Source organism: Oncorhynchus mykiss, chromosome 26 (assembly GCF_013265735.2).
Source record: "Oncorhynchus mykiss isolate Arlee chromosome 26, USDA_OmykA_1.1, whole genome shotgun sequence".
NCBI lineage: Eukaryota > Metazoa > Chordata > Actinopteri > Salmoniformes > Salmonidae > Oncorhynchus > Oncorhynchus mykiss.
In genome coordinates, this window is record NC_048590.1 from 12,600,326 (window position 1) to 12,626,025 (window position 25,700).

General features: G+C 43.1%; 1 protein-coding gene across 3 annotated transcripts in view; it reads right to left on the reverse strand.

The window, feature by feature from the left end:
- The window catches only part of LOC110506258 (AN1-type zinc finger protein 3), a 46,372-nt gene extending 30,129 nt beyond the window's left edge, over nucleotides 1–16,243 (reverse strand). Inside the window, exons 1-2 of one of the 3 annotated variants that reach the window (XR_005039673.1) lie at nucleotides 15,800–16,243; nucleotides 2,840–3,524 (exon numbers count right to left, since the gene is read on the reverse strand). Coding sequence is in view for 2 of the 3 variants with exons in the window: in XM_021585692.2 (XP_021441367.2) it covers nucleotides 15,800–15,861 (62 nt within the window). In the remaining variant the exon portion in view is untranslated. Of the gene's footprint in view, nucleotides 1–2,839; nucleotides 3,525–15,799 lie in introns of those variants that run through there. The other 2 variants (XM_021585692.2, XM_021585691.2) reach the window with 2 other exon arrangements.
- Nucleotides 16,244–25,700: the final 9,457 nt, after the last annotated feature.

Here is a 25,700-nt window from a genome sequence, read left to right on the forward strand (position 1 = left end):
TGGACACTTGCCTATGCCACCAATTCAGCTAGACGGCTAATACTCCAGAACTGGAAAATGGTGGTTTCCCCATCTATGCAAATGAGCAAAAGATGTGTGCATTAAAGGAAATGGCTCAAATAGAAGCCTGTCTCTTAGCGCCGTTGTGTAGAGTGATTTAAGCAAATAAATGTCTGGGCTATTAATTGCATTTTTACGGTAGGTCTTAAGCACCGCAGGGGCAAGCCAGTTGAAACAAGCCCATAAGATAACCACAAGCCACACTCTCCCAGAATCAATGGCACATCACCAAGTTCAAAGTCAGCCACAAAATACAGATTTTATTTTTAATATAAGAATGCTATCAGCGGGTGGACTGTTAAAAGTAAGACCGGTATGCAGCCCAAGTCTCAAAACAGTTTAGAGTTCCCACGTGTACTGAATACATTTTTTTTTCTAATTTCAGAGAACACCACATCTCACACCTAATATAAGTTAATTGTTTAATTCCAGCATTTCGTCACTAGAGAGCGATTGGCCGATTTCTAAGGATCTGTACTCAAAGTTTTTGACAGCTCCTCTGGTACCCAGGATGGCACCTCTCAAAACCTGTGTGTGTGTCTATCTTTTGGAGGGGTTGGGCTAAAAGCAGAAGTCAAATTTCAGTTGGACCTTGTGTGCAATTGACCAATAAAGTGACCTGATCTTAATGTGCTTGCCAGTTAGCTAGCAACTCACAGCTGTTAGCAGCCAATGGTTAGCAGTTTCTTACTGGAGAAGAAAAAATGCCAATTGTCTGTTTTTAAGTCATTAGTGAATTATTTAGTGTAACAAATCAAACATTAAAACTCGTAAACAATTCATTGCAACCTCGTTAACAATTCCTTTAGACCCTGCGTTTATTTGGAAAAAGGTGTTTACTGAAATGTGTGCCATTGCCTGGCTATTAAAAAAGGGACAGGCAGCTATGAGAGACACTGAGTTTAATTTTACAGTATGCCTGTCCAGACCCCATTGTTTTTAAATGATGTACTTGTATAAAAACAATATATTAAGTGACCTCAAAACGAGGTTAAACTTGGTCTATGAATGTGATAGTGGTTCCATTGCTCCACCCCATCCCTCGGCTGTTTGCGGGGTGACCGTTTTACTCTCGTTTGAACCGCAGATATATTTAAAGACCCATGCGGTCTTTAATTATCACTTGTCTAATAAATCACTTTCATATATAAAATAAAACCCAAATATATTTTTCACAATTTTTTTCCTGAGCTTCCTTGGGTCGCTGAAATACAATTTGAATACATTTACAGAATTGTCTAGAGCCCCCACCCTTACCATAAGGCACATGGTACTCAACCGGTCAGTTTGAGCTGGACACTGAAGCGAGCGAACTTCTACAGGTGTGTAGGCTAGTTTGTTTTGTCAACAAAACAAAAAGTCATACATAATTAATCTTTATTTGCAATATCATTGCTGTAGCGCTTTCAAAAGGTCAGCAGTAGATGCAGATCACCAGAAGACGCAGAAGGTGCAGGTACATAAGCCTTTTTCCAAAGTGGACCATCCTGGCCTATACCCTTCCTGCCATCTATTCATTGCAGAATGCCGTGATTATCTACAGGGCAGACTATATGGTATAATCTTCAATCTCAGTAAGTTTTTTTTTTATTACAAAATTGACATTGTGATAATGGAGAACTTATTTAAATTACACATTTTGAAAATGTTTTGTTGTAGAAAGTTTTTTTTTTTTAAAGAAGCCAGACTACATTGAAAGGTTGTCATTCTCCATAAATTTCTTTGGTAACATAATAAAAATAAAAGGTTATAATGAAAGTGTAAATCATGGCATGCAAGTTCACTACATGACCAAAAGTACATGGACACCTGCTTGTTGAACATCTCCTTCCAAAATCATGGGCATTAATACGGACTTGGTCCCCCTTTGCTGCTATAACAGCCTACACTATCCAGGGAAGGCTTTCCACTAGATGTTGGAACATTGCTGCGGGGACTTTCTTCCATTCAGCCACAAAAGTATTAGTGAAGTCGGGCATCCAAAATGTGTTCGATGGAGTTGAGGTCAGGCCAGTCAAGTTCTTCGAGCAGGTAGTGCTCGCCTGGCGTCCGTCAGACTGCCAGATGGTGAAGTGTAATTCATCAATCCAGAGAATGCGTTTCCACTGCCGCAGAGTCTAATGGCAGCTAGCTTTACACCACTCCAGCCGACGATTGGCATTGCTCATGGCGAGCTGTGTGCAGCTGCTCGGCCATGGAAACCCATTTCATGAAGCTCCGAACGAACAGTTCTTGTGCTGACGTTGGTTCCAGGGGCAGTTTGGAACTCAGTCGTGGGTGTTGCAACCGAGGATACTGTTTTTACACGCTACAGCACTATGCGGTCCCCTTCTGTGAGCTTGTGTAGCCTACTACTTCACTGCTGCGCCGTTGTTGCTCCTAGACGGTTCCACTTCACAATAACAGCACTTACAGTTGACTGGGGCAGCTCTAGCAGGGCTGCTAAGTTGAAAGTCACAGTTCTTCAGTAAGGCCATTCTACTGCCAATATTTCTCGATGGCGATTGCATGGTTGCATGATTTCTCGATGGCAACAGGTATGGCTGAAATAGCCTAAATACACTCATTTGAAGGGGTGTCCACATACACACAAAAGTGTATGTGTGTGTGTATATATATATATATATTAGTGTGTCTTTTCAAGTTAATAGTTCACATGTGCTCAAGCTCTGGAAGTGGATCAAGTGTGAGGAAAACAAAACATGGTGAAAGTAAAGAGGTTGTGGCTAAACAAATCAATTAGCAGGAGTCGAGCAGCAACAGAATAGTCATCGATTGGTTAGAGTACAAAAAGTTGTGTTTTTATTTACATTGAGAAAGCGGGTGGTGACAAACACCAACATCACTACACACAACTATAATCTCATCCCATGACAGGAAAGGTGGAAGAGTTAGTATTGCACATAGCTTCTCAACAAGAACTTGCTTGACAGAATCTGTTGTGATGGTTGGGAAGAAAATATCTCCAGGAAGGTTGATGACAACTCCCCCTACACAAAGTCATACATTCGATCACAGATGTCAATGGGTTGGTGCTATCTGTGATCGAATGTATGACTTTGTGTAGGGGGAGTCGTCACCAACCTTCCTGGAGATATATTCTCCGGTAAATGTTCTTGGTTCATCCACTACACTGAAAAAAGTAATATCACTTTTTGTCCCCATAGCAGAACTATCTTGGGTGTATAAAAATGACTATTTTTCAGTACATGTAATGGCTAAACAATGCCCTTTGACACTTAGTGGGAATTGTCAATGGACAGGGTCTATTTGTGATTGGCTGTATGACCAATAGAAGACATGGTATTAATTACAGGTATCTGGCCTATAGGAGCTGTGTAAGTTGATGCTAGGTCTATCTGTGCCATAGGAACAGAGTAGTGCTGCAGCCTGCGTAGTCCTTTACATCCACCAGGAGTTCCAGGATGCCAAGAGAACCATGCTGGATGGCTTTGGGAGCTTGTCTGCAGAAAGAAATGGACAGAAACAAACCATGAGCTGTAATACATCTCAAACACTTTCATAGCCATACTTTACTCACACCTTACCTTTTGATTTATGTGGTGACATAAAAATAGTTATTGCTAAGTGTTAACACAATCAACAGCCAAAGTATACTTTAGTCGGGCTATGACTTAGTATCATTACATGTCAGTCAAATAACATTTTATTAGTCACAGGCGCCGAATACAACAGTTAAATGCTTACTTACGACCCCCTAACCAACAGCACAGTTTCCAAAAATACGGATAAGAATAAGTGATAAAAGTAACAAGTAATAACAATATATACAGGGGGGTGCCGGTACAGAGTCAATGTGTGGGGGCACCGGTTAGTTGAGGTAGTCTGTACATGTAGGTGGAGTTAATTAAAGTGACTGTGCACAGATGACAACAGAGAGTGGCAGTGGTGTGGAGAGGGAAGGGGGGGGGTAGCCATTTGACTAGCTGTTCAGGAGTCTTATGGCTTGGGGTTAGAAGCTGTCTAGAAGCCTCTTGGTCCTAGACTTGGCGCTCTGGTACCACTTGCCGTGCAGTAGCAGAGAGAACAGTCTATAACTAGGGTGGCTGGGGTCTTTGACAATTTTTAGGGCCTTCCTCTGACACCGTCTGGTATAGAGGTCCTGGATGACAGGAAGCTTGGCCCCAGTGATGTGCTGGGCCGTTCGCGCTACCCTCTGTAGAGCCTTGCGGTCAGAGGCCGAGCAGTTGCCATACCAGGCAGTGATGCAACCAGTCAGGATGCTCTCAATGGTGCAGCTGTAGAACCTTTTGAGGATCTGTGGACTCATGGCAAATCTTTTCAGTCTCCTGAGGGGGAATAGGTTCTGTCGTGCCTGCTGCACAAGTCAAGGTGAGCTTGTATTTCAATCTTAAGGAAGTATGGTTTGAAGTGAAATGATTCATAAAAAATGAAGTGATAAGGATTGGGAAGTGATAAGAAGATCACCAGGCAAAAATTGTGTATGATCTTCTGTGTAGAAAATAACATCATTGTTTTCAATGACATGGTGCCCCCCCTGATTACTCCTATTATGCCTGGTCCTGTCCACTCTTTGTTCTAACGAGTCCTGCACAGCTTGTGAGCAGCTCGTGTTCCTGACAATCTTTCAGGAATGGGGTCATAATAGCTTGTAGTTCCAACCGTTCAAAAGTTAGAGCCACATTTTCAGGAGGAAAAAAAAAACTAAATCAGACTTCATTCTATGGCAGGTTCTTCTCGCAACCCCCTTTTCAAATCAGGCGAACACTTTGGGAAATGCGGTGAGGCAGTCGGGTTGCCTCCCACAATGTAAACTGTAAATCTTCCAGCCTACACTTTCCATGGGGATCCAGTTAGCAAGGTAGCCAACTAGCGTCGACCGCAGGATATTGACTGGACATGTACTAAGGCACATGTACATAATAAAGCAATGTGAGAATCGCAAATATAGCCAAATGTCACATTAGTATCCTAGCTAACTGCGGTCTAAATTAGCTAGATACCTAGCGTCCTACATAGGGGGAAAACGTCTAGCTGGCTATGCGGGGAACATTGTGGGAGGAAACGTCTGCCCAGGCCAGCAATGCCCCTTTATGATTCTGACATTACTTTTGAAGTAACATTAGCTAGCTACAAGTACCTAGCTATGGAAATATAATAATCAGCTCAGTAGCCAACGCTAGCTAGCGGTCGAGGTTTGTAGTTAGCTAGCAGCAGCAGCACCACATCATCATGACCTTTACAGGGCTCGACGTTAACACTTGTCCTGGATAAATAAATACATGTCGGACAAGAATAGATTCATTTCCCTGTTTTTTTATAATTGTCCAAAAACACACAAAATCAAACAATGACTCCGATCAAGGGGGCTATCTGAGGCTTGTTGAGCAGGACTAGGGGCTCCACAGTAAAATTAAACAATGAGAGCTGCCCTAAACAGTATACAAGGCAAATTGACAACGGAGAGGCATAAAGCAATTACCAGTGTTGATTGGGAGAGCTAAGACAACAACGGGTAAACAGCTAAGACAACAATGGGTAAATGGTGATGAATGGGCAGAGGGGGTCAGTTAGCGACACACAGGGCTTGAGTTTGAGGCTGGGGCCGACAGATAAACAAAATAAAGTACCGTGTTAATATACAGTCAAGCAGGAATCAGCTGTGTAGCCGAGTGATCATAGGGCCCAATGAGCAGCAATAGATGAAACAGGGAGCTGTTCGGTAGTTGATTACTACGCTAGGCGAGCGGGAGACACGGCGTTCAGATAGCTAGCGGGCCGGGGCTAGCAGATGGATAATTTCCAACATCCAAAACGCAGAGGTCGGTTGAGAGCACATCAGACGAATTACGTCAGCAGACCAGCAGTGATGGATCAGCGGGGCTCCGTGTCGACAAAGGATCCAGGACAATTGGCAAGAGCGCTATTGTAGTTGGTGTACTTCGTTTGCTAGCCGGGAGATGGGCCTAATTCGAGGCTAACTGGTGCATGCTTCTGGACAAGGGCATTAGCCACAATAGCCACTCGGTAGCAGTTAGCTAGCTGCGAAGATCCGGTGGAATGGTCCAGAGCTTGCGGCAGGAATCCAGTGATGTAGTGGGGGAAAAAGCAGTTGGATGTGCTCAGGGCTGATATCGCGCTGTGCAGACTGGCAGGTATTATCCAAGCTATTGGGGAAAAAGCGGATGGTGTCCGAGCTAAAAGGTAAAGACCGCTAACAATGACTAAATAGCTAGTAGCTAATTAGCTGGCTAGCTATTGATGGCTAGCTTCTGATTGAGGTTCCAGTCAAAAAAAAAAATTGCAGATCCGTACCACATTGGCTGCGCCATCTTGGAGTTGCTGTAAGTACAGAAACGGTTTGCTCACTAGGAAATTAATATTCAATTATTCAGTGACAGCTGTGTTGAGTTAGTGACGGCAACTACAGTGCCTTGCGAAAGTATTCGGCCCCCTTGAACTTTGCGACCTTTTGCCACATTTCAGGCTTCAAACAAAGATATAAAACTGCATTTTTTTGTGAAGAATCAACAACAAGTGGGACACAATCATGAAGTGGAACGACATTTATTGGATATTTCAAACTTTTTTAACAAATCAAAAACTGAAAAATTGGGCGTGCAAAATTATTCAGCCCCCTTAAGTTAATACTTTGTAGCGCCACCTTTTGCTGCGATTACAGCTGTAAGTCGCTTGGGGTATGTCTCTATCAGTTTTGCACATCGAGAGACTGAATTTTTTTCCCATTCCTCCTTGCAAAACAGCTCGAGCTCAGTGAGGTTGGATGGAGAGCATTTGTGAACAGCAGTTTTCAGTTCTTTCCACAGATTCTCGATTGGATTCAGGTCTGGACTTTGACTTGGCCATTCTAACACCTGGATATGTTTATTTTTGAACCATTCCATTGTAGATTTTGCTTTATGTTTTGGATCATTGTCTTGTTGGAAGACAAATCTCCGTCCCAGTCTCAGGTCTTTTGCAGACTCCATCAGGTTTTCTTCCAGAATGGTCCTGTATTTGGCTCCATCCATCTTCCCATCAATTTTAACCATCTTCCCTGTCCCTGCTGAAGAAAAGCAGGCCCAAACCATGATGCTGCCACCACCATGTTTGACAGTGAGTGGGGATGGTGTGTTCAGCTGTGTTGCTTTTACGCCAAACATAACGTTTTGCATTGTTGCCAAAAAGTTCAATTTTGGTTTCATCTGACCAGAGCACCTTCTTCCACATGTTTGGTGTGTCTCCCAGGTGGCTTGTGGCAAACTTTAAACGACACTTTTTATGGATATCTTTAAGAAATGGCTTTCTTGCCACTCTTCCATAAAAGGCCAGATTTGTGCAATATATGACTGATTGTTGTCCTATGGACAGAGTCTCCCACCTCAGCTGTAGATCTCTGCCGTTCATCCAGAGTCATCATGGGCCTCTTGGCTGCATCTCTGATCAGTCTTCTCCTTGTATGAGCTGAAAGTTTAGAGGGACGGCCAGGTCTTGGTAGATTTGCAGTGGTCTGATACTCCTTCCATTTCAATATTATCGCTTGCACAGTGCTCCTTGGGATGTTTAAAGCTTGGGAAATCTTTTTGTATCCAAATCCGGCTTTACACTTCTTCACAACAGTATCTCGGACCTGCCTGGTGTGTTCCTTGTTCTTCATGATGCTCTCTGCGCTTTTAACGGACCTCTGAGACTATCACAGTGCAGGTGCATTTATACGGAGACTTGATTACACACAGGTGGATTGTATTTATCATCATTAGTCATTTAGGTCAAAATTGGATCATTCAGAGATCCTCACTGAACTTCTGGAGAGAGTTTGCTGCACTGAAAGTAAAGGGGCTGAATAATTTTGCACGCCCAATTTTTCAGTTTTTGATTTGTTAAAAAAGATTGAAATATCCAATAAATGTCGTTCCACTTCATGATTGTGCCCCACTTGTTGTTGATTCTTCACAAAAAAATACAGTTTTATATCTTTATGTTTGAAGCCTGAAATGTGGCAAAAGGTCGCAAAGTTCAAGGGGGCCGAATACTTTCGCAAGGCACTGTATGTGAAATTAAAAAAGTATTATAGACACTATGTCCTGGGATTTCCAATGATCTTCCATGTAGAAGAACCCCTTACCTTTTAACAACTCGTGTAGCTTGTGAGTGTCAGAGCAAAACATGTTACATGTGCATAATATAATGCTTTAACTCCAAAAGGTTCTGGGACACTGTAAAGTCCATGGAGAACAAGAGCACCTCCTCCCAGCTGCCCACTGCACTGAGGCTAGGTAACACGGTCACCACCGATAAATCCATGATAATCGAAAACTTTAACAAGCATTTCTCAACGGCTGGTCATGCCTTCCTCCTGGCTACTCCAACCTCGGCCAACAGCTCCGTCACACCCGCAGCTACTCGCCCAAGCCTCCCCAACTTTTCCTTTACCCAAATAGCAGATGTTCTGAAAGAGCTGCAAAACCTGGACCCATACAAATCAGCTGGGCTTGACAATCTGGACCCTCTATTTCTGAAACTATCCGCCGACATTGTCGCAACCCCTATTACCAGCCTGTTCAAACTCTCATATCGTCTGAGATCCCCAAGGATTGGAAAGCTGCCGCAGTGATCCCCCTCTTCAAAGGGGGACACACCCTGGGCCCAAACTGTTAGACCTATATCCATCCTGCCCTGCCTATCTAAGGTCGTCGAAAGCCAAGTCAACAAACAGATCACTGACCATCTCGAATGCCACCGTACCTTCTCCGCTGTGCAATCTGGTTTCCGAGCCGGTCATGGGTGCACCTCAGCCACGCTCAAGGTACTGAACGATATCATAACCGCCATCGATAAAAGACAGTACTGTGCAGCCGTCTTCATCGACCTGAACAAGGCTTTCGACTGTCAATCACCATATTCTTATCGGCAAACTCAGTAGCCTCGGTTTTTCTAATGACTGCCTTGCCTGGTTCACCAACTACTTTGCAGACAGAGTTCAGTGTGTCAAATCGGAGGGCATGTTGTCCGGTCCTCTGGCAGTCTCTGGGGGTGCCTCAGGGTTCAATTCTCAGGGTGACTGTTCTCTCCGTTTTCGATTATCACGGATTTATCGGTGGTGACCGTGTTACCTAGCCTCAGTGCAGTGGCCAGCTGGGAGGAGGTGCTCTTGTTCTCCATGGACTTTACTGTGTATAGTGTAAATATCAATGATGTTGCTCTTGCAATACTTCTGGCCCTTCCTTGGACACTATGCTATCTAACCTCCAAACGAGCTTCAATGCCATACAACACGTGGCCCCCAACTGCTCTTAAACGCTAGTAAAACCAAATGCATGCTTTTCAACCGTTCGCTGCCTGCACGCCCGACTAGCATCACAACCCTGGATGGTTCCGACCTAGAATATGTGGACATCTGTAAGTACCTAGGTGTCTGGCTAGACTGTAAACTCTCCTTCCAGACTCATATCAAACATCTCCAATCTAAAATCAAATCTAGAGTTGGCTTTCTATTCCGCAACAAAGCCTCCTTCACTCACGCCGCCAAACTTACCCTAGTAAAATGGACTATCCTACCGATCCTCGACTTCGATGTCATCTACAAAATAGCTTCCAATACTCTACTCAGCAAACTGGATGCAGTTTATCAGTGCCATCCGTTGTTACTAAAGCACCTTATACCACCCACCACTGCGACCTGTATGCTCTAGTCGGCTGGCCCTCGCTACATAATCGCCGCCAGACCCACTGTCTCCAGGTCATCTACAAGTCCATGCTAGGTAAAGCTCTGCCTTATCTCAGTTCACTGGTCACGATGGCAACACCCACCCGTAGCATGCGCTCCAGTAGGTGTATCTCACTGATCATCCCTAAAGCCAACACCTCATTTGGCCGCCTTTCCTTCCAGTTCTCTGCTGCCTGGGATTGGAACGAATTGCAAAAATCGTTGAAGTTGGAGACTTTTATCTCCCTCACCAACTTTAAACATCTATCTGAGCAGCTAATCGATCACTGCAGCTGTACATAGTCCATCTGTAAATAGCCCAACCAATTTACCTATCTCATCCCCATACTGTTTATTTACTTACTTTTCTGCTCTTTTACACACCAGTATCTCTACTTGCACATGATCATCTATCACTCCAGTGTTAATCTGCTAAATTGTAATTATTCGCCTACCTCCTCATGCCTTTTGCACACAACGTACATACTCTTTTTTCTACTGTGTTATTGACTTGTTTATTGTTTACTCCATGTGTAACTCTGTGTTGTTGTCTGTTCACACTGCTATGCTTTATCTTGGCCAGGTCGTAGTTGTAAATGAGAACTTGTTCTCAACTAGCCTACCTGGTTAAATAAAGGTTAAATAAAATATTTTAAAAAATAGATGGCTTTTAATGGTTTATTGCTCAAATCATTGACTCTACAGACGTTTTTCACAAACACCGCTGTACCTCAGCCCCCGTTAATCACTGAGAAATGAATGTTTGGTATCTACAGATGCAGAAGAAATAAACTAATCCAATGGTATAACACAGGAGTCTGTAGCTCCAAAACACACCAGTGATATGGTGGGACTCATTGGGTTAAAGGGGCAGTGCTTTATTTTGAGACAGGTTTGAATATGTAACCTACATTTTTGTCTAACTACGTTAACAGATCGTAATGCAAATTATTTTGTAAAGTGGTTCCTTGTGTCATACAATGCTGTAAAAATTGTGTTACAGACCATTTTTTACTTTTGGACAACTAAAAAAACATGATCCCTACTTGTCCAAAGAAAGTTAAGTCATGCCCTGCTTAACTTTTAATAAATGATATCTAGCTAGAAGAATAACTATTTAGACTTACTTCTTGAAAAGGTTGCTGCTGGCTGCCACCGCCGGATGCAAGATGTATGGGAAAGAACCTTGGAGGGGGATGAAAGCTGCAAATCCACTGGCTAGTGTAAGTGTAGCTAGCTTCCTACCTTGAAGTGTGCTGTGCATATGCCATATCAAACAAAGTGATTGTTTGCACAGAAGACCGTGCAAAGAAACAATTGCTGCTTTGCAGCCAGCTACTGCACAATTACTTGCTTTTGGCCGTGGATAACTAGATACCTCTCCTGTAAATGTCAATATGAGGAGTACCAGTTTGATAGGGCAAGACCAGCAGCAGGAAGAGATATGCAAATATGCAAACTATTACAACTATTACAACTATTACAAATCAGACTGAAATTCACATTTTTTTGTTTGTTTCTTCAAAAACAGCTCTTACACAAGGGCATTATTATAAAATTCACAATGTGTTATTTCGACCTCCGTGTGGACATAAAAATAAAAGGAAACATGTTTAACTGCACTGTGCCTTTAACTTACAAATTTAATTGTCTGTGTGAATTGTGTGTAAAACAGGATAAACAGTTTGCAACGTCACTTTCTGACTACTTCTTCCATGTGCAAACATGTATGGATTTACCCAATATCCCTTCGCTTCACATGCTTGTGTTGGGGAATTCTGAGCCATCTGCTTTTGAAATCAATGACAGTCTGCGCGACAAACAAAGTCTGTAAGCCTTGCTGAAACAGGTTCTTAACTCAAAATGCAAGGGTTTCTTTACCTTCATAAGGCAAGAAGGATAGCCAATGTAGGGCTGTTCCTTGTTCTGCACAACAGCAACACAGATGTCAAACTGCTTAAAATGTAAAATTATTGTTCTGACACTGCAATAGTCAAAAACGGTCATGCAGAGAAAAAGAGAAAGGAATGTATCAATACTTTTTTTTTTACGGAGTAGGCCTAGCCTATACAACCCACTTCACCAATAAAAAAAATGACTGATGTTCCAGACTAGGCTAAATTTAGCTGGCAAGTGTAACCGATGTGAAATGGCTAGCTAGTCAGCGGTGGTGCGCGCTAATAGCTTTTCGATCGACGACGTCACTCGCTCTGAGGCCTTGAAGTAGGTGTTCCCCTTACGTTGCAAGGGCCGTGGATTTTGTGGCGCGATGGGTAACGATGCTTCGTGGGTGTCAGTTGTCTGTGTGTGCGCAGTGTCCCTGGTTCGAGCCCGGGTCGGGGTGAGGGGACGGACGAAAGCTCTACTCTTACACAAGCTCATGTCAATATTTACAAACAGTATCCTAATGAGTAGGCTAGCCTAATGTTAATCTATTTTCAAACACACTAGAGATCCCTTCAGTCTCCACAGATTTGGGAAAATCTGCATTTAGAATTTTTGCCCCCAATTTGTGGAACAATATACAGAGTTCACTGCAGTTACATGTGCTGGTGCCACTCGGGCAGTTAAAAATATGATTAAGGACCTCTATGTAGTTGAATGTGATTGCTCTTATTTAATGTGTTTTTGTTATCGTGTGCTGAATTATATTGTTTTATACACATGTATGTTTTATTGTAATGTATACAGGGCTCAAGTAAAATAATTGGAATCTCAATGTGACCCCGTTTAAAAAGGTTAAATAAAATGTCAAATCTGAACAAGCTATTCTGCAACACCTCGCCTCTTGCATCAGTCACCCAGCGAGAGACCATTGAGAAAGTAACAAAGTAGCCTACTGCACAGTCTATTAATAAGATAGTAACACCATTCAGTGATTTAAGGGTTTTCATAGTGAAAACTGCAACGACAACAAAAAAGGCTACTTCGATGTACATGTAGGCCTGATGAACAATTACATAGTAACATGCATTAAAAAGTAGAGATTCAATAAAATGTAATTTAGCTTGCCCATCTGTTACAGCATGTCAACAGTGCCTCATTGTTCAAGAGGTTTGCAAGTGATTTCCATTTTTCTAATTGTTGTCAAGTCCTTTGGGTCTTCTTTTTCACCATGCTCATCTCACTCGGCTGTCCTGTGCAACTATTTGCAATGCATCAGTGCAACAATTTTATCAGAACTGGACAAAAGTGTTCAAAACACCACTCAACTTTCGACAGTTAATTTGGCCTACTAGGCTATTAAGCCTAGTATAAAAAATAAAACAATTCCTATATCTTTTGCAGCCTATAGCTTTTCCTGGGATATCACGAGTTGAGGAATGGTCTATTGCGGAGAGGCTTGTGTATAGCCTATTGTGCACGAGAACAGCTTTTTTTTTTATATATATATTTTTTTTTTTAATAGTCACATGTACAATGTCCATAGGGGGAGCAGTTAATCTGACTAGTGGTGGCTATTCAGCAGCCTGATGGTCTGGGGGTAGAAGCTATTGGCCAGTCTGACAACTTTCCAATGATGCTTCTATACTGCCTGCGTCCAGCTGATGGAAAAGGGGAGAACAGGCCATGGCTGAAGTGACTGGGGTCCCTGATTATATTTTTGGCCTTCTGCAACACCTGGTGTTGTAGGTGTCCTGGGGGGCAGGCAGTGTGCACCCAATGGTGCATTTGGCTGAGCGTACCACCCTCTGTAGCGCATTGCGTTCAGAGGCGGTGTAGTTGCCGTACCAGGACGCGATGCAAGCCAACAGTATGCTCTCGTTGGTGCGCCAGTAGAACACTGCGAGGGCCCTCGCATCCTGTGGTTGAAGAGTAGCTGTCGTGCCTTCTTCACAATGGTGTCCGTGTGGTTTGACCATTTAATCTCCTCAGAGATGTGTACGCCGTCAGAGTGCCTACCTCCTCCCTGTAGGCCGTCTCATCGTTGTTGGTTATCTGGCCTACTACAGTCGTGTCATCAGCAAACTTGGAACTGTGTGAGGCAACAGTCATGGAAGTACAGGAGGGGAATGAGGATGCACCCTTGAGGTGACCCTATATTGAGAATCAGAGGTAATGTCTAAATTCACCACCTGGGGGCAGCTCATCAGGAAGTCCAGGACCAAGTTGCATTGAGAGAAGTTCAGTCCCAGGGCAGGATGCCTTCTGGGCCGCAGCCTTCAAAGGGTTAACCTATTTGAATGACTTACCTCTGTGGAGACCATAAGCACATAACCCCCGTTCTCAAGGGCTCTCCTCGACCTCTCAAAGTCATCGTGGTGCTTGAAGCATGAGAAGGTGTTCAACTCCTCCGATAGGGCTGCATTGGTGTCAGCGACGTGGCTAGCTTTCCTTTTGTAATCTGTGATCGTTAGGAGCCCCTGCCAAATATGCCTTGTGTCTGACCTGCAGAATTGCTAATCCACTTTCTCCCTATATATGTATTTCGCCACCTTGAGCGATCTGCATAGGTCGCATTTGTACTATTTAACCATAACATTGTCCCCAGTCACTTTAGCGTGTTAATCAGCAGCATCTTTCTCCTTCAGTTTCCCTACAGGCTGCCATCAAGACCCATTTTTTGAGTCAGATAAGTTTTGAAAGACTCAGATTCACATCTATGCATTGTTTGATGAATCCAGGGACTGAGTCAGCATATTCATTGATTTTATCCCCAGAGGCTACCCGGAACATATTCCCATTCACATAATCAAAACATTCTTGGAGCCTGGATTCTGATTGGTCGGACCAAGGCTGTACAGAATTGACCACCGGAACTTTCACCGGTGTTTTACCAAAATTTACCAGATTTACCGAAAGGAGGATGGGAGAGGGCCTTATACCTGTGTCGAAAGAGTGTCTAGCAGTGATCAAGCTCGAAAAGCTACCTTATTGAATCCGTTTTTTAGGGAAAACACATTTATCTTGTCTAGGCCACAACACAATGTAATGAATAATATTATTGTTTTCAAGTGAGTACAAAACTATAGCCTAAGGCCTAGGCTGTAAACTGCAGTGAATAGCCATTGTCATTTCAATAACCGTCTGGCGTTTTGAATGCTTAATTTTCTAGCATGCCTGATTAGGCAACCATTTGGATCAGTTATGAGTCTTTTATCTGTAGTTTGGCCCTACAGGGTCCTGGCACATTAGCAGGCCATTAATATGGTGCGTTTTGTCAGGATGTATAGGCTAACAGAAAGATGTTAATGCAGGGATTTCTAGTGGTGTGGAGGAAGTTGCATCCATAGGTTTTACAGTTTGGCTTCTGTTTCAAAAGCGTTCGAAAATGAGGTAGATACAATGGTCACCAACAGTTATACATACGAGTTCATAAAAACATTGTCTTATACTAAACTATAGGTCTACTCTGGTCGACATTTTGGATAAAGACTGAGCTCTCAAGGTTAATAAAACAATAACCCTCAAGAGAATTCGGTAGTAGAACACTAACAGTTAGCATATACATCAGTCCCCCTATCGAGGTGCATTGTGAATATTTGGTGTGACCTCGGAAATATGACCCATACATATATAATTAGGTCTACTAGCTAACTTAACTTCATATTAAACCAGCTTGCAACATACCGCTGACATTCTCTCGAAACGTAGCTATTGTTTGGATTGAATCTGGCTTGTAATTATATATAATTACACATTGGCTTAACTGTCAAAGTAGCGTCACAGCAGCAGCACCAAAAGCAGATATTGATATGTTTGTTAGATCGCTCCGGTTAGCTTTTACATTAGCTGTCAAGCTGATGCTAACATTAGCATTACATGGAGTTAGTAGTTACAAATGTACGGCAGACATTAATATTGAAAAACAAAATGACAATTTCCATGAAATTAGCCAGTTATCAAATTTAGCAGCTAGTTAGATGTTAACTTTAGCTAGTTGAAACAACACATCCCCCACATTCTGCTTCTGTCCCTAGCTGACGTTAGCTAGCGACAGGCTTCAAGCTATGAAAGACCGGGGGCTAGTGTACATTTCATTAGCTGTACCAAGCTAGAGTTAACTACATAGCTATATTTATTATTCATAACTAGCTAGTTAACTCTTACCCCCAAAATCCACAGGAACAGCGTGGTGGCGGCTTGCTTCGTTCACTGCCTGTGTCCCCCATGGTTGTCTCCAGTCGATGACTAGTTAACGTTAAATGCACGTAGGTGACACCGGGGATAGGGTTGCGGCCTAGTTATGGTACCGTAGAGAGATTCCAAGACACGAACTAAAGAAATAACATCCACAGTAAAAAATAAAATAAAAAATATCCGGATGAAAATGTCAACGAACATGGAGTGCTTTCCCGACACGAGCGGCCGCTGTCAACCATACAGTTTTTAATTGATCATTTATAATTAACGGCCGCGGAAAGTCCGTCGGACAACACAGGGTAATCGAGGCCGGTCAGCTGGAGTGAAGGCGGAACCAAAACGGAAAATAGTGCCGGTGAATATCGAAACCTTGGTGATATACACGCGCGTCTAAATACCGAGGTAAAGTGTTGTTTTTATATTCACACATTCGGACATTCAACAGACATTCGCCAAACGCCATTTAAAAATGTAAAAATCAATAACTAATTCACCGTTTGTCACAGAATCATCGAACTAGGTATGATTTATTCTATAAATGTCTAGCATACTTTTACAACCTTTGTTTTGAGTAGAAATTCCAGTTTTGGCTTGATGGAAATACATAAAATATATAACAAGCCATTTAAAGCTGTATAAATCAATAACTAATTCAGTGATTGTCACAGAAACATCAAACTATGTATGATTTATTCTATAAATGTCTAGCATACTTTTACAACCTTTGTTTTGAGGAACATTTCAGTTTTGATTTGATAGAGGGCATGTAGTCCGTTTAGAGGGCACAAAACTTTTTTTATCAGGGTTATCCTTGTGTTATTGCACTAATGTTCTATTATCATGACTCTATTTTATGATTCTACTATGAGAGATACTAGATACATACTATGACAGCAATTCACTGTAATGGGTACACACATTGTATCTGTCACAAGTGATGAGTAAACTGATTTGGATCACAAAGACTGACATTATTGTAATGTTTGATATTACAACATTGATGTGTGATACCTTTTTTATCAACGCATACGTTTTTTGCAAATGTATGCCTTTATTACAACATGATTTTTTAGTGCCTGAATACTCAACGATGATTAACACCTCAGTTATGTGTGCTTCTGTCAGGGTTGTGGTCAAATGCATGTAATTTAAAGTCAATATAGCAATTGAACAAAAATCAAATTCAATTTCAAAATGTTTCTAATTGCAAAAGCATGTAACATAATTTGGGTATTCCAGATTTGTAATTTACAATTTATAACCCTGTTTTATGTTTTTAATACTGCAGATCGAATGCTCTGTGTGCCAGAGATGGTACCATTCAGCTTGTCTGGGAATGACAAAGAAGGATTTCAACAAAGCCAAAATAGAAAATGATTGGAAGGGGCCTCTTGGCTGAGAGAGACATATAAATAAATTACTGGTGTGCCTTGTAACTACTTTAAAATGTGGAACTGTTGCACTAAAAATGAAAACATTGATTTGGCATACAATTTAAGATTGTAAACATTGTACAACTTTATGTAAACATTATCTAACTTCATATAGAACAAATTGCACTTTAAATGAAAAGTTATTTAAAGCTATTGCAAGTAACTGCATATTTTTAAAAAAAATTCTGAGACAATCACTGAATGAGTTATTGATTTCTTCATCTCTAAATGCAATATTTGAGATTTTATGTATTTCCATCAAATCAAAACTGGATTTGATTTGGTTGTAAAAGTATGCTAGACATTTATAGAATAAATCATACATAGTTTGATGTGTCTGTGACAAATGGTGAATTAGTTATTGATTTATACCACTTTAAATGGCATTTAATAGATTTTGTGTATTTCTATAAAATCAAAACTGGAATTTTTCCTCAAAACAAAGGTTGTAAAACCATGCTAGAAAGTTTTAGAGTAAATCATACCTAATTTTACGTTTATGTGACAAGCGGTGAATTAGTTATTGATTTACACAGTTTTAAATGACATTTCATAGATTTCATATATTTCTATCCAGTCAAAACTGGATTTTTTTTTGTCAAAACAAAGTTGTAAATGTATACAAGACATTTATAGAATCAATCATATCTAGTTTGATGATTCTGTGACAAATGGTGAATTAGTCATTGATTTACACAGCTTTAAATTGCATTTTAAAGATTGTGTTTTTTCCATCAAATCAAAACTGGATTTTTTAATCAAAACAAAGGTTGTAAAACTAGACAAATGCTAGACATTTATAGAATAAACCATATCTATTTTTATGTGTCTTTGACAATCAATTAATTAGTTATTGATTTTTACAATTTTAAATGGATTTTGGCGAATGTCTGAATATGTGAATATAAAACCAACTTTTCCTTGGTCGTCTAAATGAGCTGTTTCACAGGAATTAATAACAAAAAGTTAAATATGAATTTATATTGTTTGACTTTCTTGACACCACCTCAGTCAAATAGTTTTTCTCCGATGATGAAAATGGAGTAAGCCATTCAGTATTGCCAATGTCTTCTATATTTTAACTGTTTGTTATTAATATTTTACTATCTTCTTTAGGTCGTATAAGTAGTACACTGATATTATCTTGCTTATTTGATAGCATATGCACAACCATTGGCAATTTGTCCAAACTCAAATCATAGCAGAGTGACAAAACATCTAGAATGCTATTCAGGTAAAGAAGACAAAATATTATTCTCTTGCCACAATAATGTGACTGACAACTGGGTAAAATAGAAGGGAACTCAGTTGGACATAACCACATCAAACAAGAAAGCCCTTTTTACATTAGCAGATGTCACAAAGTGCTTATACGGAAACCTAGCCTAAAATCCCAAACAGCAAGCAATGCAGATGTACAAGCACGGTCATTAGGAATAACTCCCTAGAAAGGCAGGAACATAAGAAGAAACAGCCAGGAGTCATCAGGCCAGGTAGTCCTAAGGCATGGTCTTAGGGCTCAGGTCCTCTGGGAGGAGAGAGAGAGAGAGAGGGATGGGAGAATTAGAGGGAGCATACTTAAGTTAACACAAGACACTAGATAACACAGGATAATTACACCAGATAGGACAGACTGACCCTAGTCTCCCGGCACATACACTATTGCAGCAAAGATACTGGGGGCTGTGACGGGGGGTTCAGGGGACACTGTGACTCTGTCCGACGATACCCCCGGACAGAGCCAACCAGGCAGAATATAACCCCACCCGCTTTGCCAAAGCACAGCCCCTACACCACTAGAGGGATATCAACAGACCACCAACTTACTACCCTGAGACAAGGTTGAGTATAGCCCACTAAGATCTCCTCCACCGCACGAGCCCTATGGGGTGCAAAACCAGACAGGGAGCTCACGTCAGTGACTCACCCACTCAAGTCGAGTATAGCAAAAAAAAGCCTGGCACGAAGTGACACACCCCTCCTATAAAATAAACAGTATAAAATAAACATCTTACAGATTACACAGAATAAGAATTTTCTCTTCATTGAGGTAGAAAGGCACAAATGTGAGGGGGAGACAGATAGGTAGAAGAATACAGATATGAAGCTGAACGCAGGCAGGGTTTGAACCCATGCCACAAGGGGTATGCTATTTAACTTGGCAAGTCAGTTTAGAAAAATTCTTATTTACAATGAAGGCCTACACTGGCCAAACCCGAACAACGCTGGGCCAATTGTGCACCGCCCTTTGTGACTCCCATTTACAGCCGGTTGTGATACAGACTTTATTCAAACTGTATTCACTGTAGTGACGCCTCCAACACTGAGATGTAGTGCCACTCGGGAGTCCCACTGCAATGCACATTCTGTCATGTCTGCTCCTTCCATTGGAAAGCCACCAAAAAAGGTGTGTAGGTGGCCTGTCTGGTCTAGCGGTATTGCATTAACCTCCAGCACACACTTCGACAGTGTCAGCATAGATTAAAATCCGGCCTACTGCCCTTTGAGACAAACTATCTTTCTCACTGTGGGATATCAACAGACACTGTCATCCTCTCTCTGTCTGTCCAACAAAGTCAGAAAAGACCTGACATATTTGAAAGAAATGATGTGTAGGTCTAACACTCACTTTAGAATATACACTACAATCCCTCCATCAGTTATTTTTAATTCTTTATTTCAATAGTTTATTTTCTTCTAAGAGATTGTCAGTCGGATATGCTCTCTGCAAGGTTTTGTATGTCTTGTAGTGAGATACGCTATGGGTTGGACGATTCTCTTCTGCAACAGATATCGTCCTCTTCGTCTGAGGAGGAGTAAGTATCGGACCAAAGCGCAGCGTGGTAATTAAAGAAAGCACTGAACACTGAATCAAAACAATAAACGAGTACGTGAATTTACAAAACCGAAACAGTACCGTGTGGCCAAAAAACACACACGGAAACAAACACCCACAAACCAAAAGTGAAACCCAGGCTACCTAAGTATGATTCTCAATCAGGGACAACAATTGACAGCTGCCTCTAAGAACCATACTAGGCCGAACTCAAAAACCAACGTAGAAAAACAAACATAGACTGCCCACCCCAACTCACGCCCTGACCATACTAAAACAAATAATAAAATAACAGAACTATGGTCAGAACCTAACAGTACCCCCCCCCCCCCCCCCCCCCCCCCAGACCCTCCCCCCCCCCCAAAGGTGCAGACTCTGGCCGCACAACCTGAACCTATAGGGGAGGGTCTGGGTGGGCGTCTGTCCGCGGTGGCGGCTCTGGCGCGGGACGTGGACCCCACTTCACCATAGTTTTTGTCCGCCTCCTCAACCGCCCCCGTGTCCTCTTATGAGCGGCGACCATCGCCGCCAACCTCGGACTGGGGACCCTCGCCACGGGTCCCGAATGGACGGGAGATTCCGGCAGCGCCGGACAGGCGGGAGACTCCGGCGGCGCCGGACAGGCGAGAGACTCCGGCGGCTCCTGGCTGACTGACGGCTCCGGCGGCTCCTGGCTGGCAGCTCCTGGCTGGCTGGCTGGCGGCTCCTGGCTGACTGGTGGCTCCGGCGGCTCCTGGCTGACAGGCGGCTCCAGAGGCTCAGGACAGACTGGCGGCTCCGGCTGCTCAGGACAGACTGGGAGACTCTGCGGCTCAGGACAGACGGGAGACTCCGGCGGCTCAGGTCAGATGGGAGACTCCGGGCGGCTCAGGACAGACGGGAGACTCCGGCGGCTCAGGACAGACGGGAGACTCCGGGCGGCTCAGGACAGACGGGAGACTCTGGCGGCTCAGGACAGACGGGAGACTCTGGCAGCTCAGGACAGGCAGTAGCACCTGTAGGGAGAAGACGGAGAGACAGCCCCTGGTGCGGGGGGCTGCCACCGGAGGGCTGGTACGTGGAGGTGGCACCGGATAGACCGGACCGTGCAGGCGCACTGGAGCTCTTGAGCACCGAGCCTGGCCAACCTTACCTGGTTGAATGCTCCCCGTAGCCAGGCCAGTGCAGGGAGGTGGAATATCCCTAACTGGGCTGTGCTGGCAAACCGGGGACACCATGCGTAAGGCTGGTGCCATGTACGCCGGCCCGAGGAGACGCACTGGAGACCAGATGCGTAGAGCCGGCTTCATGGTACCTGGCTCGATGCCCACTCTAGCCCGGCCGATACGAGGAGCTGGAATGTACCGCACCGGCCTATGCACATGCACCGAGGACACCGTGCTCTCCACCGCATAACACGGTGCCTGCCCGGTCCCTCTCGCTCTCCGGTAAGCACGGTGAAGTTGGCGCAGGTCTCCTACCTGACTTTGCCACACTCCCCGTGTGCCTCCCCCCCAATACATTTTTGGGGTTGCCTCTCGGACTTCCAGCCGCGCTGCCGTGCTGCCTCCTCATACCGGCGCCTCTCCGCTTTCGCTGCCTCCAGCTCTGCTTTAGGGCGGCGATATTCCCCTGCTTGTGCCCAGGGTCCCTTGCCGTCCAAAATCTCCTCCCAAGTCCAGGAGTCTTGTGTTTTCGGCCGCTGCTGCTGCCCATTACCACTCTGCTTGGTCCTCTTGTGGTGGGTGTTTCTGTAACAGATATCGATCGTCCTCTTTGTCTGAGGAGGAGTAAGGATCGGACCAAAGCGCAGTGTGGTAAGTATTCATGATGATTTTATTTAAAGAAAGCACAGAACACTGAATCAAAACAATAAGCAAATACGTGAATTTACAAAACCGAAACAGTACCGTGTGGCCCAAACACACACACGGAAACAAACACCCACAAACCAAAAGTGAAACCCAGGCTACCTAAGTATGATTCTCAATCAGGGACAACAATTGACAGCTGCCTCTGATTGAGAACCATACTAGGCCGAACTCAAAAACCAACATAGAAAAACAAACACAGACTGCCCACCCCAACTCACGCCCCGACCATACTAAAACAAAGAATAAAACAACAGAACTATGGTCAGAACGTGACATCTTCGTATTACTCATCTTGAAAAAACGTGGAAATCAATCAATCCATCATCATTAACACAATGGAACAATCAAATTATTTATGATTTAAATATTGAAAGTGCGTGTGCTATGGAGAGAAACAAAAATGGTGCAGTTTCAGGTCATGTGGCAAACAATAATTCAGGCACTAGAGATGGGGGTGTGAGCCTGTGGGTCTGGGCAGAGGATTTGCAGTCATTATTTGTGTGTGTCTGTAAGTTGTTCATATGTGTATGTTTTTATTTGTTGTAAAAAACAACAACACCAACAACATTGTATTAAAACATTTTAATAAAAAAATAAAAAAAGAATAATATAGGCTACATTGTACAAGTTAAAAATGCAAGTTGTGTGAGTCCATATCAGTGTTTTAGCCTAGTACTTGACTGGGATTCAAGTCACGATTTTCATGAATCGTGACTCGACTCGGACTCGACCAGTTGTGACTCAGACTTGAACAGTTTGACTTTGTTGTGAGAAAATCTCTTCTCTTTTGCATAATTCAACATACTAGCTACAGCAGCAAATGTTAGATAGCTGTATGACCTATTTAGCCTTACAAATGTTCAACAATGTAATGAAATTTAGCTTAAAGAAATGGTTGGACAGCTACTTTTAGTACAACCAAGGGACTCGTGACTCGACTCATGACTCGAGGATAAAGGACTTGGACTTTGACTCGAAAACACAAGGGACTTGGGACTCGACTCAGACTCAAGGTTTAGTGATTTGACTCCATCACTCATCCAGTCCACCACTTGAGGATGCACTTGATAACAATGACCGACTCAGAGACATAGAATTACATATTAGAACACCTATAATTTAATAGGATCTCTGTGCTCAGAGCTATTAACATCACACTTACGTTCTGTTTATTGTATTTACCTTGGCCAACATTTGACTTCATATATTTGTGTATGCTTGCATGGATATGGATTTAGGATCTTAATTTGATCACTCTTTTGTTGCTGAGAATGTTCCTGCAAAGCAGGAAATGCAAACTTGTAGTGTATTTGAGTTTTAAAAAGGCTTCTAAAGTTAATAATTTCTACTTTGAAATTTCAAACTTGATTTCTCCCACCAAAAAAATTTATAAACTCCTAAACAAATGTCCATTAATTAAAATCTACATAAGAATTAATGTTTAATGTTATTTTCCTGCTATAGCAAACTGGCTCAAATTAGGATCTTACATCTTCAATTGAAAACATGTTACCTTGCAACATTCCTCTTTAGAAAAAGCTTGTTCAGTTCCACAATATTCTTGGTATGTCTGGTGTGAACCGCTCTCAAGATCATGCCACAGCATCTCAATTGGGTTGAGGTCAGGACTGACTGGGCCACTCCAGAAGGCATATTTTCTTCTGTTCAAGCCCTGTTCAAGCCATTCTGTTGTTGATTTCCTTCTGTCTTTTGAGTTGGACAGCAGTGGCTTCTTCCATGGTGTCCTCCCATGAACACCACTCTTGTTTAGTGTTTTACGTATTGTAGACTCATCAACAGAGATGTTAGCATCTTCCAGAGATTTCTGTAAGTCTTTAGCTGACACTAGGATTCTTCTTAACCTCATTGAGCATTCTGCGCTGTGCTCTGTAATATTTGTGTTGTGGAGAAATTACCAGGCAGGAGACGGGAGTACAGTTAGTTTTCATTTAGTCCGCGGCACCCCAGTGCGTATGTGCATTTCCTATTAGGTGTAGTAACGTAACACTGCCGTAATACATTACTGCTTAGTAACAGAATAGTAACTAATATAAACAGATGTAGATCCCAGATACTACACTCCTCCCCCATAGTGTTTAACTTCCAGAGAACAAGGTAAATATGTTAGGGAACTGCTAATGCAATATGTGAACAATGCATTCTTAAACATTTTTCAACTACTGGGTTGAAGCAGACTTTTCAGAGCCCAGCACAAATCCAGGGGATTATTCTGCCCCGAAGACGGAGTTTGTGTCCTAATAACTAACCCAGGTAATGTCCTTTTTCTTTCCTTTTATCTAGGACATATTAAAGTGTTTGTTTGTTTTACTGTCTGTTACCTCCTTAACCAGCTCAACTCACAGGTCAAGCTTTTGAGGTGCCCTTCGCTGTCGAATAGGATATCTCCGCTCCTCCTGGGCTTCCGGTGGTGGGCCAGGTTCGGGTGGAAGGTCAGGCTATGTCTCTCCCGTACGTCCACAGTCAGGAGAATAGTCCTGGGGGTCGTTATTGTTCTTGTTCTCTCGGCATGTCTCTGCTGGGGCGTTGGACCGTAGCAGATGATCCACATGAACGTTGACCTGTCGATGACCAATTTGGACTTGGTAAGTCAAAGGTCCTCTGTGTTGCAAGATCACACCTGAGTTCCATAGGCGCTTGGGGTGTCTGAAATCACGTACCATCACCCTCTCTCCCTCTTTGAATTCTCTGACAGTCTTTGAGTGTCTGTCATGAGCCCTCTTCTGCTGTAGCTGGTGCTTTGCCACAGTGCTTGACAAGTCTGGTTTCAACAATGTCAGGCGGGTACGTGGTTGGCGTTTCAGAAACAGTTCAGCTGGTGTACATTCCGTTACTGTGTGTGGTGTGGTACGGTAAGTAAACAGGAACCGCGGGAGCCTTTTGTGGGTGGGCACAGACTGAACCTCGAGTCTAGTCCAGGCCTTCTTAAAGGTTTGCTCTCTCCGCTGCTCTGTTTGATGCCGGATGTGCCTTACTCCGTTGTTCTTGATAAACATTTCAAAATCATTTGACCTGAAAGGAGGGCCATTGTCCGATACGAGCTCCTTGACTAGTCCAAAGGATGCGAACAGGTGTCTGAGAAGACTGATGGTCTTCTCAGCTGTGGTCAGTTGAGTGGGGAACACGTCCATCCACTTGGAATGGACATCGACGACAACAAGAAAATGTTGCTTGTCAATCTCGGCGTAATCCACATGGATGCGTTCCCAAGGTGTAGCAGCCCAGGACCATGGATGAAGAGGTGCAGTAGCAGGCTTGTTGCGAACAGCTTCACAAGGTGAGCAGTGGCCTACATGCGGTTGAATGTCCTGATCCAGTCCAGGCCACCACAGATAACTGCGAGCAAGTGCTTTCATTCGAGGGATCCCTGGATGTCCCTCATGCAGGTCAGATAGCAGTCTCCTCTGGAATTTGTGAGGTACCACCACCCTTGATCCCCACAGAACACATCCTTGATCAGTGGACAACTGGTCTTTCTTGTCGATGAATGGACGAAGGTTATCGTCAATTACGAAGGTTGGCCAACCGCCTAATGTTAAGTCCAAGACTTTGGAAAGCACTGGGTCTTTCCTTGTTTCCTCTGCTATGTCTGAAGCAGATATGGGCAATTCGTCAATGAGAGAGATCTGGAAAACTGCTCTATCATCTTCACTGTCGGAGTCACTATTGTATGTAGTCTTGATAGTGCATCGGCATTTGCATGATCACTGGATCGTCTGTACTCAATC